The 16,967-nt window shown below is 33.1% G+C and overlaps 4 protein-coding genes across 4 annotated transcripts; 2 read left to right on the top strand and 2 right to left on the bottom strand.

Moving 5' to 3' along the window:
* Positions 1-1,011: 1,011 nt before the first annotated feature.
* On the top strand, positions 1,012-2,912 carry LOC108856365 (uncharacterized). The gene is made up of 3 exons (XM_018630148.2): positions 1,012-1,785; positions 1,889-2,076; positions 2,153-2,912. The coding sequence occupies exons 1-3, from the start codon at positions 1,068-1,070 to the stop codon at positions 2,645-2,647; spliced, it is 1,401 nt and encodes a 466-aa protein (XP_018485650.1). The 5' UTR covers positions 1,012-1,067; the 3' UTR covers positions 2,648-2,912.
* A 148-nt stretch (positions 2,913-3,060) lies between these two features.
* On the top strand, positions 3,061-5,833 carry LOC108856898 (AP-1 complex subunit mu-2). The gene is made up of 11 exons (XM_018630801.2): positions 3,061-3,428; positions 3,604-3,750; positions 3,837-3,899; positions 3,990-4,166; positions 4,250-4,353; positions 4,447-4,554; positions 4,659-4,755; positions 4,847-4,944; positions 5,028-5,169; positions 5,250-5,372; positions 5,475-5,833. The coding sequence occupies exons 1-11, from the start codon at positions 3,300-3,302 to the stop codon at positions 5,571-5,573; spliced, it is 1,287 nt and encodes a 428-aa protein (XP_018486303.1). The 5' UTR covers positions 3,061-3,299; the 3' UTR covers positions 5,574-5,833.
* A 129-nt stretch (positions 5,834-5,962) lies between these two features.
* LOC108857586 (uncharacterized) lies at positions 5,963-8,380 on the bottom strand. Its single transcript, XM_018631583.2, is given in 9 exon segments — positions 5,963-6,323; positions 6,399-6,530; positions 6,598-6,703; positions 6,706-7,034; positions 7,117-7,220; positions 7,317-7,417; positions 7,495-7,598; positions 7,674-7,768; positions 7,839-8,380. Coding segments are annotated over 9 exon segments (1,401 nt in total). The 5' UTR covers positions 8,088-8,380; the 3' UTR covers positions 5,963-6,142.
* A 3,818-nt stretch (positions 8,381-12,198) lies between these two features.
* LOC108857298 (uncharacterized) lies at positions 12,199-16,263 on the bottom strand. Its single transcript, XM_018631262.2, has 7 exons — positions 15,594-16,263; positions 15,328-15,414; positions 15,029-15,238; positions 13,860-14,024; positions 13,641-13,694; positions 13,404-13,550; positions 12,199-12,717 (listed from the first exon to the last, which is right to left on the bottom strand). The coding sequence occupies exons 1-7, from the start codon at positions 15,966-15,968 to the stop codon at positions 12,340-12,342; spliced, it is 1,416 nt and encodes a 471-aa protein (XP_018486764.1). The 5' UTR covers positions 15,969-16,263; the 3' UTR covers positions 12,199-12,339.
* Positions 16,264-16,967: the final 704 nt, after the last annotated feature.

The raw sequence follows: 16,967 nt of genomic DNA on the forward strand, positions 1-16,967 counted from the left end.
TTAAATTTAACTTCAAAATTATTTGTATTTTAGTCTATGGCCCTTGTATTTTTATAATTAAAGTAAATCCATAAAACTTTTATAAACAACTAGCACATATATAAAATATTATAGTCATATTAATTAATAAAATATTTAACTAAATTATAAAATTTAAATCGAAATATAATTAATATTAAACTACAAGCAAAATACTACATTGTTACATAGAATTGTTTTTGTAATGTTCCATTTTTGATTACAAACAAAATTTGAAAAATATTTTAAAGATTTTGGAGGTTTTGGAGAAAATTTATTAGACTATTATTGTTGTTGTAATATTTAAATTTGTTTAATAATCATGTTTTCATGTACCTTTAAAAAAATTATTTTATTAAGTTTCCTTTTTAATATTTTTATTCTCTAATTCTAGTTTTAAAATAATATAATCTTACTTTTAAATTTGTATGTAAAACTTGAATTTATAAAAACAAATCTGAAATATTTATGACATATAAAAGTTTTTAAAATTAAATGATAAATGAGAAAATACTCAAGAATCATAAATTTGATGTGTAATTAATTATAAAAGCCAAAATATAAATAGAAACTTCAATTTGAAATTTTGAGTACTAAAACTTTAAATGTGAATTCTAAAGTTGAAATTTTGAAATTTATTTGTAGAGATCTATATTTTGAAGTCATAGAGTTTTTTTTAGAGATATTCTGAGAACTATATATTATAACATTTTCCTGTTACATAATTTAGTTTTGTGAATACGAAATTTCATTTTAAATAAACTTTAAAGTTTATGGGTGTTAAATCTAGTTTCATTATAATTTTGTTTTGTGGTAACCTTGGTTCCAGTCTGTAGAATTTAAACTTAAATAACAGCCATATGTGTTACAAAAAAAAATAAAAATAAAAATAACAGCTATATAATAATATTTAATTTGTATGGGATTAGTTGGGGCAAAAAATAAAAGAATATTGTAACAGTATGTTTAATTTGGACTCAACGCGAGTAATCAAATATCAATAGGTCAATGAATACGACCAAAAAAGCAAAAGGAGGAATTCAATCATAATGTTTTCGAATTTCCTCGAAAGCTTATACGATGGCATCGGAGACGGTGAAGCCGACGACGACGACGAAGAGAACAACCCGAAAACTCCAACGGAGAGACACGTTCCCGGGAGAAACACCGATCGTTTGCGTCCTCCGATGTCGCCGGAAGAGGAGGAGGCCCAAGCGCGCGGGGTGAAAGACGACCTGTCGGAACTCAGCCATACCCTCTCGCGTAAATTTCGTGGCGTCGCTAACTTTCTCGCACCGTTACCGGAGAGATCTTCGTCAGATCTATCGAATCCCAGATTGAGCCAGTCGCGTTTTTCGGATCCAGAATTGAATCAATTCTCGTCTTCCGCTCCAAAGCTGAATCGATCATCCTCTTCCGATCCGAGGCTGAATCAATCGGCGGCGTCTTCCGATCCCAGGCTGAATCAATCGTCGCCTTGGGATCGATCTGAACCGTGTGTGGGAACTGACACGCGAGAGACAGAGATTAGAGCTAAGAGCTGGAATTCGGATAATATGGAAGATAAAAGATTAGAAGATTTACACAACGATCTGGAGGAGGAGGAAGAGGAAGAAGAAGAAGAGGAAACGGATGAAGAAGAAGAAGAAGAAGAAGAGATGGATGCGGTTGCTCTGACGGACGAAGTGCTAGCATTTGCGAGGAACATAGCAATGCATCCTGAAACTTGGTTAGACTTTCCTCTCGACCCCGACGAAGACCTTGATGGTAATCTTCATTCCTCCCTCTTAATTTTTTTGGACTCGATAGAAAATGATTCTCGGATTTTTTTTTGGCGTGTAGCGTATCAATACTTGTGTTTTATGTGTAGATTTGGAAATGTCTGATGCACAAAGAGGCCATGCTTTAGCTATAGAACGTCTTGCTCCGAGGTTAGCCGCCCTCAGAATTGAACTCTGTCCATGCCATATGACTGTTGGTTACTTCTGGAAAGTCTATTTTGTTCTTCTCCTCTCAAGGCTCAATAAACACGATTCTCAGCTTTTATCCTCGCCACAGGTTAAACTCTCTGTCTTCTTGAATCCAACAATCCACACAAAAACATGACATATGTTTTTACTCTTTTTGTTTGCAGGTGATGGAAGCAAGAGCATTGTGGATGAAAGAGCTTCATAATCAAAACAGTTCAACAAAAACAGGCTATGGAGATATTCTTAAGGAAGAGATTACACCATCGACTTCGAGTTACTACAACCATGCCCCACCTGAGTTTCTGTCTCCAAGAATATATGCCTTCGAACCTCCTTCAATCATGTATCGCGATTTCGAAACAGCAGATCGTGGTTCTGGTTCGGAGAATGCAGAGTTCATTGATAAAGCTGTTATCGAGGAACAACCAATCGAGAAGAACGAGACAAGTGGTGCAAGCCTAAGCCTAACACCCAATGATGAGGATGATGATGATGATGATTGGCCAGAAGAAGAAGATGATGCTCATGATTGGGCTCCCATGTTTACAGGGAATGAGGATGATGTTTCTTTCAGTGATCTCGAAGGTGACGACGATATTAGTAGCTTAGCACTCAAGTCTAAGATTACTTCAAAGGGCACGGACCAAAAAGCAACATGAAACATCATCTCGGTCTTGTTGCTTTGTCTTTACCTCAAGATCAAATCAATGGGAACTGAACATAAAAGGATTTGTACCGAGTCAAAGCGTGAAGTTTTTTGGGTGAGTTTGATTGTTTGTCAAATGAAAAGAAAAAAAAAGAAGGTTTTGAAACATGTACAGAAGATTTATTCAGTCACTTCAATTGCATTTGTAATGTTTTTCTTTATCACCAATGTAAGGAAATATTGGAAGCAATGATATACTATGTGAAACGTGTTTAGTATCTGATGCTACATGATTACATGTCAAAGATCAATTACCATTGATTTGCAGAAAGTGACTGTTGATGATCAAAGATTACTTTATACCAACAGCGCAAAAACGATATCGTTTCGGTAGAGTAAATTAAATCAGTTTATTTTAGTGTCGTCTCTCGTCCTCGCTCTCTCTCTCTCGCTATTATGAATCCACGACCCAGCAGGAGCAAGAGCGAAATCGTGAGATCGTGAATAAGGACTTTTTTATCGAAACCACTCGAGCTCAGCTGCAGATGATCTTAGCTCATTCATCGCTTTGACGTTGCTCTTTTTGCATAAAATTCATCAGATCTCGTGGGATTAACTTCTTCTATTTGATCGGATCTGATAATCACAATCCTTAGAGAAGAAAAATGGCAGGGGCGGCCTCCGCGCTGTTTCTGCTCGACATCAAGGGGCGTGTCCTCGTGTGGCGCGATTACCGTGGCGATGTCACCGCTGCTCAGGCCGAGCGTTTCTTCACCAAACTCATCGAGAAAGAGGTTTGATTTCTAGATGTGCGATTTGGTGGATTTGTATTACTTCTGAGATTCTCGTGATTGTTGAACATTTGGAACGAATTAGCAAGCTTGATCAGTTGTTATATACGGTTGATATTAGATTCTACTTGGTGTGTGCGTGTGTTTGTTAATGGTTGTTGGTGGCTAAATCTTGCAGGGGGATTCGCAGTCTAATGATCCGGTTGCTTACGATAATGGCGTAACCTACATGTTTGTACAGCATAGTAACATTTACCTCATGATAGCCTCCAGGCAGAACTGTAATGCTGCCAGTCTTATCTCCTTCTTGCACCGCGTTGTCGATGTAAGCATGCATCCCTTTGATATTCCGTTTTCCGCAAAAAAGAAAGACTTGACTGTTTCAATTGATATCATTTACTTGTTTCTTAGGTCTTCAAGCATTACTTTGAGGAGTTGGAGGAAGAATCATTGAGGGATAACTTTGTGGTTGTGGTATGTTAATGCCTTCTTCTGCTCTTTTAATACTCTATTGATGAATATATATATATTAGATGCTCAAAGTTTACTTCTCTTGGTGGGCAGTATGAGTTACTTGATGAGATGATGGACTTTGGTTACCCTCAGTATACTGAAGCAAGGATCCTTAGTGAGTTCATCAAGACTGATGCTTATAGAATGGAGGTTACACAGAGACCTCCGATGGCTGTCACTAATGCTGTTTCTTGGAGGAGTGAAGGGTTACAGTTTAAGAAAAATGAAGTAGGTGCTTAGTTTACAAGCAGGGAACATTTTTATTTTGAGATTGTTTAGGTCTTAACAGACTGATGTTTTTGGTTTCACAGGTTTTCTTGGACGTAATAGAGAGTGTGAATATCCTTGTGAACAGTAATGGGCAAATTGTGAGGTCTGATGTCGTTGGAGCATTGAAGATGCGAACCTATTTGAGGTGCGTTTTCTACTGTTCTAACATCAAGTTATCAACCAAAAGCATGTTAGATCAAGTTTTTGACTCTCTGCTTCGTGATCCATGTTATTACAGTGGAATGCCAGAGTGCAAGCTAGGACTGAATGATAGAGTACTGTTGGAAGCACAGGGACGAGCAACAAAAGGAAAAGCAATTGATTTGGAGGACATCAAATTTCACCAGTACGCTTTCCTCTTTCTAACGCCAAACATTCTCTGACAATCACTTATCCAGACTACTGTTTTACAATACTTGAGTTCTACATTTGTCTTTCTTCAAAATGCAGGTGTGTTCGATTGGCCCGTTTTGAGAACGATAGGACTATATCTTTCATACCACCTGATGGGGCTTTTGATTTAATGACATATAGACTCAGTACCCAGGTTTGAAATGTTGAATATTGCATGGATGGTCTTTTCCCGTTCTTAACCATATTAAATCTCATGAAGTGTTTTGTACATTATACTTGTTCAGGTGAAGCCTCTTATATGGGTAGAAGCTCAGATTGAGAGGCATTCAAGAAGTCGTGTTGAGATGCTTGTAAAAGCTAGAAGCCAGTTCAAGGAAAGAAGGTAACTAGTAATCCTTGTCTGACTTTGTTTGATATTTACGCTTTTACCATATAAACGTTTCAATAACAGATGCTTTTCTGCAGCACTGCAACGAATGTTGAGATAGAGTTGCCTGTACCAACTGATGCATCCAACCCTACCGTAAGAACATCTCTAGGGTCTGCCGCATATGCTCCCGAAAAAGATGCACTGGTTTGGAAAATCAAATCTTTCCCTGGGAACAAGGTAAGTGTGTATAAATTTTAATGTAAGAACTGACTATATAATGTTGAATGATTTGACATTTAAGTTCTGAAACACTGTAGGAGTATATGTTGAGAGCAGAGTTCCATCTTCCAAGCATAACCGCAGAGGAAGCCACGCCTGAGAGAAAAGCTCCTATCCGTGTCAAATTCGAGATCCCATATTTCACTGTTTCAGGAATACAGGTTAGTACTATGTAATATATTGCGGCTTTTCTATGTTTCTGCACTCGTTATCTGAAGGCAAACCTTGGAATTGGAAAATCCTAATGCGTGTTGTTAATACAGGTTCGATACCTGAAGATCATTGAGAAGAGTGGGTACCAAGCTCTTCCGTGGGTGAGATATATAACTATGGCTGGTGAGTACGAACTCAGACTCATGTAATATGAGAATCTGTGTTGTTTTTTTGTTTTTATTTAAGCCATTTGTCAAGAAAACAAAGCAGAGGAAGATCAAAGAAAAGGAAAAAGATTTGAAAAATTTTAGCTTATGAAAATTACGGTGAAATGTTGTTTTAGAGATCTCTATTTCTTGTGAATTGTTTCATGGCGTCTCTTGTCTATTTTTCATGTAAGCTTTTTATGACACTTTTCTTTTGTTTAAAATTGTTAAACAAGCAATTTGGTGTGTTCTTTTAGTGGTCATTGGTTGATAGTTCTTGTCACTGGGGTCCTAATCATAGACAATAAAATGATTGTTCTTTTTGAGGATGATACAGTAGATAGAGTCTGACTCGTATCCTAATAGGATTCAGATTAGACAGTAGACCAACATGACAAAACAACAGAGGTGTATTATACATTTTAAACAAAATGTTACAACAAAAACTTGAGAGCGTAAGAACAGTGAACATATCTGAACTGATGAATTGCCTAAAGAATTAAGGACCAACGTCCCCTCAACATTTGAAAACGAAAAATGATCAATGTACAAAGCTAGTTTTTCTTTTTGGGCTACCAACGAGGAGAGCTGGGAGCACGCGGAGATTGATTAGGGAGACTCTGAGGAATCTTTCTAAAAACATGTTTCCTGCAACGTTGGAAGATACTGTCATATATAAGATCAAACTGAACTCCAGCTCTCTCTCTATTCACTATGAACGTTATGTGATCTGCTTCCACTATCTTATAATACCTGCAATAACCAAAACAGAAGGTCCCATTCAATTTTGGACTTATATGTTTATCTAAAATATTGAGATTCACTCACCAGATCCCAGGTTGTAACGTTTGGCACTCTGAATCACTCCTTATGAACCGGCTAGGATGCTCCACTGGTAACCTCGGATGCGTCATTGATATTGTGTTCATTGCCCCATCGTTCTCTTGCCACTCTTCATCCCTTCATTTCCATAACATTTTGAATCAACTTCAAAAGAATGATTGTTTCAAAGTTTGAATGCTGTTACCTGTAGCCTTTATAAGGAGGAGAAACATCTTGCGGGAACCTCCACTGGCTCATCTGAAAGACACGGAGGAAAAGCATAGGGTGGATTCCAAGAACACCTGAAGGACCGTCATCCCCATCATTCTGCGTGTGCGTTTAGTCGCGTAGCTGAAGTAGTAAGTGCTTGGGAACGTCTGGAGGCTGGAGTTAAGACTTGTGGACCCTTGGATCGTGAGATCAGGCAAGATCCAGTCACCCGTAGCAAAAGGACCTGAGTTCCCCACAAGGCAATCAACTAGACCTCTCACTCCTGTCTTCTTCCAAGAAATGTTGAAGTGATCAAACCCGAAGTTGTAATAGTTCTTTAGCCATGATATGTCCAACCAATCGTACATTATCACGCCTATACGACATATCTGCAACAGACATATCGGTTTCATGCTTGTTCCATCATCTGTCCTGTAAATAACAAAAGATAAGAGTGATAAGAACCAACCAACTAATATCTTGAACACGTCTGCTTTCAAGAAGGGAAACTAACCTCATGCCATCTAAGTAAGTCCTGGTAGTACCATTGAATGCTCCGGACAATGATGTCACACTCAAAACCCAATTCTCATTCGTTTCTTCAAACCCTTCAAATGCCTAAACCATCACACAGTTTCAGACATATGTGTTATTAGAGCATCAATCATCAAACAAAGCTTTTTTTAAACCAATAATACATTCTTCAAGTCAAACCTTATCTGCAAGCATTTGCTGCAACAAGCGTATAACTTGAGCACCAGCTGAGTGCCCCACAAAATGAATAGGATGATCCTCATCCCATTCAGGGTATTGCCCTAAACACACACACACACATACCAAAGTCAGATAAATACATTAGTCTTTGAATGAGAGTTTCAGATCAAAACCTAACCTTTTCCATAATCTCTTCCAAACCGAGAATGTCCACAAGCTTCACTATGCTCTTCACCAAAATCAACTCTTCCTCCTTTTAAGTAATAAAACAATTCCCTTGCCCTGAAAACCATTATTATTACCATCAGCATAATGATTTACACAATAAGATAAAAAAAAAAAGTGCAATGCAAATACCTATCATAGATGCTTGTTAAAGATCCCAAATCAGGAACAAGAACCCTCTCATCTTTCTTCTCAGCACCACCAAAGTATGATAACCCTCCTAATCTCTGGTCAAATCAACAAGATCAAAACCCACAAGAATCTAATTAAAAAAAAATTGAGTTTTTGCATTATTACCCCTTTGCCAAAACCAAAGATCCCATGAACCAATATAATAGGAGGCAGACCTTCAACATTACTCTGACTTTGATCTGTTTCTCCTCCTACATTTGACTTGAACAGATAATCACTCAACTTCTGAGAAACGTCTCCGGCCACGGCGGTGCTGAATATATAAAACCCATAAATCAAATGCACGACAGAGCTCACGAGGAGCTCGGCGAGTTGAAGACAAGTCACCATCCACAACTTTATCATCATCATCATCTTTTGGAAAAAAAAAAGGAATCTATAGACTCCACGGAACAGGAGAGGCAAATGCAGAGAGACCCTCGTGAGGTTTCTTCAAATGAACATGGAAGGATCTTCCTTTGGGGGAAGAAAAACCCAGAAAAAAGAAAAAGAGAGAACTTTGAATTTTTCCCGAGAAAGTTGGCAACGTCTCTCTCTCTCATGTATTATCCAATGTTAATTTGGCATCCACTTGTATCTATGCCCACCTCTCACCAATCTTTTTAGCTGAAGCACGCCATGTGTAAATGAGTCCTGACCTCTCTTATTACAGAACTCCTCGAGTTTCCGCAAATATTGTAATGGATTCCAAGGCCCACTTTCATTATTTTTGTTTTTTTGTTATTGTTTTGGTGAATTGTGATTGGTTGAGAGAAACGGCAAAGCACGCTGGATCAGCGCTGGAAGATAACCAAACTGTATCTTTTTGCTTTGATGTAACCTTATCCTGTTTAATCATATAATCCAGTCATCCAAAACTAAAACTTGTATTCAATACGAATTTAAATCCTGTTTATTCGACATTTATATATATTTTTATTTAAATAGGAATTTTTAAGAAGGATAACTATATAAAAATTAGGTGTATAGTTAAGCATTTTATAATTATTTATTCATATAAGCATCAATAATTAAAAACTATAATGATACATTATTATTTATGTTTTATTATTGGAAAATTCTTACGTACTATAATTTATGATATTTATTATTACTAAATAAATATTAAAAATCATTTATTATTCTATTTTAATTACATAAAATTAAGAATCATTTGATTAATATTTAGTTATGTGTTTTGTTTTTCTGATTTGTAAATTTTTTATTAAAAGATATTTTGGATAACAACACAATATATATAAGAATTATCATTTTATTTTTGAATATATTTTAAAATTTAATTATTACTAATTTAATCACATATATAATCAAATAAATTTAAATTTATTTTTATTTTTTGGCTAATTATATATTTTATTCATTAGGGTATAAACTATATTAATCACTCTAATTTTAAACGTGAAAATTATTGTCAAAATTACTTCGTAAATAATAGTATAGATAGATAATGAACAAAAATATCAATTCAATATATCTACAACACTAAGTAATTATCTTGAAGGTTTAGCGATCAAAAGTTTTTGAACACAGTAAATAACAGTTAAAACAATATATCATATTAGAGCGACAATAAAGTTAGACATATATATATATATATATATATATATATATATATATATATATATTAATATGAGGATATCCAAACAATTCAAACTAATCTTTCAAATGGAGATGCAGCTTCTGAATGGACTTCTCTTGTATTCAAATATGATCTAAAACATGATTTTAGATTTATGTGGCCGCATATGTTTAGTGTCGTGAAGTTACTTCAAATTTGAATCGCTTAACTCACCAAAATTTACCTACAACTAAACCACATATATGTGATTAATATAAATATATATTGTGATTAACTTAATTAGCGTTGTGTTATTATTTTTCAGTTTCAAGTTTTTAAAGATACTTCGATTCTTAATTTACTAAATTGACTCAGTTTTACATCAGCAATAAAGATTGAAGATGAATATAAAGAAGAAGAATTCATTTTATTTATACTTCCCTTTCCCTTTATCAATGGAAAATGTAGTTTATAGAAACATATTCACTTAATTTATTTGATGACATACATTTAAAAATCAAATGTATAAATAAAAATATTTTAAATGGATGGATTTAAATTATATAATTATTAAATTAATTTTGAAATTTTATATTAATTTTGGTCCATTTATTAATAAGAAGATAAAAATTAAAATCAGTTATTTTAAGAGATCTCGAAACTAATATCATTTTGCCAAACCGATGTAAATTTTAATATCTACATATTGATATCTCTTATAATAATTGAAGTAAGTATTGTTATTTTTACATAAGTTTTAATAAAATGATGTTAATTATTTACATCACCACTTTCAGAATCACTTAAATAAATGATGCAAAATCATATTACATCATTTATAGGTAGGGGAAATCTAATCTATTAAAACTGAAGTACAAATAAGAAATACCCCCATAGATTTGCTTAATATTTACAGTGGAATGCCATTGAATTAATTAAATATTTTTTTGTTTTCCTGTTTAATTTATGATTTCCTAATTTGAATTTTAACTAAAAATCAGCTATAAATTAGTTCCTCAAATCTCCATATCAAACACTGTTAATAATTAGCATCCAAAATATTGCCTAAATTTGTGCTAACCAATATATTCTACACACATAATATTTTGTGAACTTAAATTCACGTGATTTTCCCTGCAAAATGGGTTAATATATATTCTCCACTCTAAGGTTTCATATATATATATAGGGTTTACAAAATAATTACTCAACTATTCGGGTAGTGGGCATTTATCAATTTTTTCCTTTGCATTTAACAATTTAATATAACCTAATTTAATAATAAAAATCTACACGAAGTTAAGCCCAATAGTAATTTGTTATCAGTTAAATTGAATTGGTATTTTCATTTTATTTTCTTACAAATTATAATCTTAATTTGTTATATGTTACAGAGTAGATGGAAATTGAACAATTATTTTATTTTGTTATAATAGTTAAAACTTATGTATCATATTTTGATAACATACTAACCCGTAGTTGTCTATTTTTCGTACTTTTAATACAAAGCAATCGTTATTTATATATCTTATACATATATAACTTTATATATATAAATGCTGGATTGTTATATGATATCTAGTATCGATGATAAAATATATGAAAAAACACAACCAAATAAAATTACTCAATGTAATCTAAAATATACTTCCTTTGTACCAGTTTAAGTGGTGTTTAAAGTTTTTCCATAAATATTAAGAAAATATATATTTCTATAAAATTTATCTTGGTTACATAAAAATAACATTAAATAAAACTAATTCAATTAATAAAAAAATTACAGCATTTTTTAATTGGTTACAAATTTTAAATTGCAATAAATATTAGAGTGAATTTGCTCAAAATCCTAAAAAAGTTAGATATTAGGGATTTGCCATAGAAGGAGGGGGAAATGTTAGTGATATGGGAAAGAAAATTGGGGAATTTAGTGTGTGGAATACAAATAAGGTGAGTTTGGTGGGTAGGGAGTGCAATTATTCTAAATATTATCTATAATAGTGAAACCATCACTTATTATGAAACAAAATAAAAATCTTTAAACACCACTTAAAATGGTACAGATGCAGTAATAATTATATAATACAAACTGAAATTTGCCCTCAATATTCTTTAAATATTACAAGTCTATGTCACTAATTTAAACCCTGTTTAACACTTAAATCAAACCATTTAAATATAACTTAAATAACTAACCAACTGTACATAGTAATAAGTAACCAAACAAAGGTCAATTCAATCACATTACTAAAACCAGAATTAATTAAAAGCCTTAACCACTCATCACCCATTTCTTTAAGCAATATGAAATCTTATAAATTTGGAATCACACCAAAATACAATGGCATCTTCTTATCGTACACTGTTCCACCATAAATTTATAACCTTTTATGGAAAATATAAACCATATAATTATCATATATTCAGTCAATGGAAATTCAACTAAGAACATATTATTAGTTCGTTATTCTTCGGATTACAAAGTGAGCATAAAAACTAAGAAAAACAACTTTTATAATTTGAATAATTTTTTCATAAATAATTCCAATTATTATTATATATTGAATCATTTGGACAATATCGACAAACAAACATTTTCTATATCATAAGCATTGGTCAATATCGACCAACAAACCTTCTCACGATACATTTAAAATATAATAATACATAATTAGTTATACGGTAAACATTAAAATATATATATACTAATTATAAAAACAAATACCGTAACTATTTCGAAATAAAAATAAATATAAATACCCGCACGGGCGTGCGGGTCAAAATCTAGTTTCAATTATAAGTAATGCAATGTTAAACCATTTTTGTAGTTACTATGTCAGTTTCCTTGTTGGAACACAACAATTACGGTGACTTTAAAAGCTCCACTATGCCAGTTTCCTGGTTAGAGCATAACAATGAACACTAATCACAATTATAGATGATGAAAACAACCTTTACTTATAACCCATATAGATATCACCTAAAAGACCATGAATTTTCTCTTTTTCTCAACAAATTTAAATCCCTAAAAATCTAACTACATTTATATTCTCAAGGACATTTAGGATTTTTGCCTGGTCCTCCATAATAAAAATAATTACCCCAAGCCTTATTAGATCCACCTTGAATATCATAACAATTTGGATGGTCTGCGAGAACTCGAAGGTTTGGAGAAGGGACCAAATTGTTATCCCAATCAACTACTTGGATGTTTCTGAAATAAGAAGATTTTGTGAACCCTTCCTCTGCAAAATGTCCACTCCCCATCTGTGTCGAAGTATGGGTCCCAAATGGGCTTGAATTTACAACTTCGCCACCGTATTGGACCATGCTCGCGTGCTCTCTCAGGTGGGTGAATAAGAAAGATGGCCAATACCCAACTAAAATACCCGACCCAAACTCCAGCCACCAGTTCCCATGCTTCGGATCCTGAACATTAATTTTAGTTTTAACAATTAAACACGTATAAATCCTCTGTTTTAAAATTCACTTGATCTATTTTTCAGGTTGTCATGAAAAATGCTTAAATCAGAAAAAGTGCTTAATCAGGATGCATTAGCTATTGCTGAATAATAGTATTTAATTATTAATCTATAAATATTAAATAATTTATAGTCAATTTTTTAATCAAATATTATTAATTTACATGAATTTTTATGCACCCAAAATTGAAGAATAAAATGTTTAATCTGCGTGTAGTCCTCTAAAAACTAATATGAAAAATGTATACCTTTAATTATGACCCATGTGAGGCTAGGAAAAAAAATAGTACTATAGTTTTTGTAACTCATGAGCCACGCTCATAGCATTGCTTTGAGAGTTGGTATGTTGAACTATTTGGGGACAAATGTATCAAAGAAATGAAAAGGAATAACTTGGAAGAAAAGTAAAGAGTGTCTGTGATAAGTGGTATGATACTCAAGTATACTTCCCTTTTTCTAAAGAAAATAATAAAAAGAGAAAGGAAAGAGCATCTTCTTATTAAAGGCATGCAATAGATTATTTTTTATGTACCCTAAATTTTCAAATGTTGAATGAATATTGTAGTAAAAGCAGTAGTGTGATTACAAGAGAATATATTTTTATATAGACTATATTATATATTCGAATTGTACCTTCCAAATTAGGAGAGTAATATCGAACTGTCCACCCTTGAATGAAGATGAGGGAGAGATTGCAGCTCCGATAGCAATTTGACTATTGGTTTGGACAAAACCGGAACACAATAGATTGTAGCAGCCTGTTGCTTGATATGCATCGTTCTATCTCCAAAAACATAAGAGCTTATTAGCCATAGACTCAAACTTATACAATACAAAGGCACACTAGCTTAGCGTTGTAGTATTACTTACAGTCCAGTAAGTAAAGAATCTTGGGTAATTATCTCCATAGAGCTCCGGACTCACCTAATGGCAGATAAATTTTGCATAATTAGTAATTAATACCACCTAATGCATAACTTTGTATAAAAAGTATATAACAATTGGTAAATTAAAAACTTTAACCTATTGGTCTACTATATTAGTGAAAGTTAAAGCAGCAAGAAAACATATAAAAACAAGAAAAATCACCTGCCAGCCAGCTTCAATGGTGTTGAGATCATTACCGAAAGAACCAGAGATAATCCAAATCTGAGATAAGCTAAACTCGTATTGGTTCTGCACCTGTGGAGCCCATACATTTATGCTTGCTTTTGCTCCAAAGTATTTCTCTCCACTCACGTATCCTACCGCGTGCTATAACCAAAACCAAGTAATTAATTACCACTAATCAACAATTATTACATGGTGTTGCTAATCTTTTTCCAATGCTAATACTTGTTGTGCGTATTAAGTAGATAAGATCCATGTTCTAGGAAAAAAATTTGTTTTAAAAAAATACATTTTTTACTTTTTCAATGTATTATTTAATGAAAATCTGTTAACTTCAAGAAAATTAATTGTGTTTATTAGATTTTTATTGGTTAAAGATTATGGAAAATTGTTATTCACAATATCAATGCATTTTTAATGTGATTTCTTAATATATGTGAAAAGTCTAGAATATGTATCTTTAAAAAACAGAGGGAGTATTATTTTTCCTGGTTATGCAGCTTATGTCATGAAAATAAAATGGATATAGTGGAAACGTGGCAGAGCTTTAATTTCGTGAGAGTTTGTGTGTTTCCAAATCTAGAAACTAAGGATTTATTTTATATTTAAGAGATTTAATGATACTATTATTTTGAAAATGGTATTTTACTGACAGAATGTAGAAGATGATAAATCATTAATCAAAAGGAGTTTTATTTGGTAGTTCACTTTTTGTTTGAACACCTTGGTAGTGTAACACAATACTCTCTTTTTTGGTTGTTTTCTACCGACAAGCTTGTCTATCTTTTCCTTTTCTACAAACTACAATTCTCAAAAGATGAATTTTTGAAGAATAAACAAAAAAAATGAATTGAAAACTTTCTTGAAAACACTTGCCAGTTTCTTTGACCACTTCGTCTTCTCATCTAGAGATAGTAAACATTTAAATTCCATCAATTTCAAAATCTTATAATTTGGAAATGCAAGATTTTGAATTTTGAATTTATTTTCTCTTTAGACTTTGCTAATAATTATAGCTGATGGACCAAAGATCTATCTAAGTTTAATTTATTAGAGAAAAAAATATAAAGATATATATGCTTTAGTGATGTAATAATGTTTAAAAAAGACCAAAGACCAAAGAGAAAAAAAAAGAGAGAAAATCTTACTTCATGGCCATTGCTGCTGGTGTCTCTTCTGAAATGTCTGAGTTTCTTGCCAAAGGCAGAAACAGAGTTTGCTCTGAGAATGTCTTCTTGTTTTGTTCTTCTGATAGGGACTGTTCCTTCTGGACATGTTTCTCCTTCCATTCTCCATAACTGGAAGCTCTTTGGACTCAGTCCTCTGCTATTATGCCCACTTGGCCTCTCAGGGGGATCCTTCAATAATTAATCTCACAGATTAATTAGTTTATCATTAACGGCTCTAATAACTGTGTCATTTAAGATTTAACATATGTAATTTGTACCAGTGGCTTCTGTCCTCTTAATCTGGGATGATCAAATGCTGGTTGCTGATGTGTTAAAACACAGTCTATGATGTCACCGTCAGAGCTCTGCAGCAATAAAGGGACCAATGAATCATGAAAAATAAGATTGTCAAGAAAAATAAGAACAGAGAAGCAAAACACAGAGTGGGCTCTTGAAACAGAGCACAAAAACAAGAAACAGAGTAAAGAGAGTGTTTTTTAACTTCAAAAGCAGAGCAAAAAAAAAAGAAGATTATCTCACTTACATGAATTGTCTTGACGGAAGGTTTATTGATCCTCCTGAGATGCTGATTAATGGCTTTGAGCTTGTTAAGCTCCTCGAGTGGCCGGAGAGTTTGGTTTCTCGGTGAGAGATTCTCTGTTTCCGACGACAAGACAGAGGAGAAAGAAGAAGAAGACAAGATAAAAAGAGAGAGGAAGAGGACGTTGGGGAAACAAGGACGAAAGGAAATGATCATATCTAAGAAGAATCTTCCGTTTATTCTTCTTCTTCTTCGTCTTCTTTCTCTTGTTTCTTCTGAGAACAACTCTGCTTCTGTTTGTCTCATTGTATTGCATCGGTCGAAACGACGGCATTTAATGCCGTTTCTGGGTTTCCTCAACACGAACTCTCCTCCCATCAAAACTCAAGACGTTTTCTTTGATAAAAGAATTAAGAAAGTGCACGAAAGAAGACAAAAAAAAAACCCTTAATTTTTATAATCTTCTCAAGCTCTCACCATTTCCAAAGCTATCGAAGATACATTTCTTCATCTTAAACTCAAACAAAGGATCAAAAACACTCTCAATTGTCTTCTTGGGGGGTCTTATGTCAATAAAGAAAGAGTTAGAGAGAGAAATAGAGGAGAGAGAGAGTATTAAAAGGGGTTTATGGAATTGTGGTGTCTCAAAGTAATAGTCTAAATGTTTATGTGTTAAGTTATAAATACTTTGGGTAGTGATGAAATCATTCATGCCTTTGTTTTTTTTTTTTTAATTAAGCTCTCCGAGAATATTGAGGAAGCAATACAAATGACAAAATCATAAAAGCCGACTGACGTAAAGTGACGAGATAAAGTGACTAAAACAAAATCTAACTACGATGCTTTTTTTTTTGCTCATGGCTGAATAAAATGAGTATGCACACTTCCTCCTTAAAATCACCTAGAATCAGCTTGCTACAAATACTGTTTAGCCGACACTGAGGATACAATTTTCTTTAGTCTGAATGTCTCATGTTTTCACTAATGAGAGAGAACTTTCGAATAATAATGTTTTTAGTACAATTCTGTTTATTTTATGTAGATTGTATGTGATTCAGTCTATCCAAAAAGCTTTTTTTTCTACCCTTAAGATATGTTAAGATGTCAATTTCATGACAGGTAAAATAATAAGTGTAAAGATGGACCATACTCTAATATTAGACGTTGAACCTTATAAGTTCCGACCTTAGGATGGTGCTCTTTTGTATGTGTCTCCATTGTATTTTTAAAAATATAATTAAAAGAAAATACATTATCACTCTACAAAAATATACAATATATTATGTTAATAGTCTCAACACTGAAATTGAAAATATACAGCTAAGTAAATAAGTAAAATCAAATTAATACAATATAAGTTGGTCAAAAGAGAAAAAT

Source organism: Raphanus sativus, chromosome 5, assembly GCF_000801105.2.
Source record: "Raphanus sativus cultivar WK10039 chromosome 5, ASM80110v3, whole genome shotgun sequence".
Lineage (NCBI taxonomy): Eukaryota > Viridiplantae > Streptophyta > Magnoliopsida > Brassicales > Brassicaceae > Raphanus > Raphanus sativus.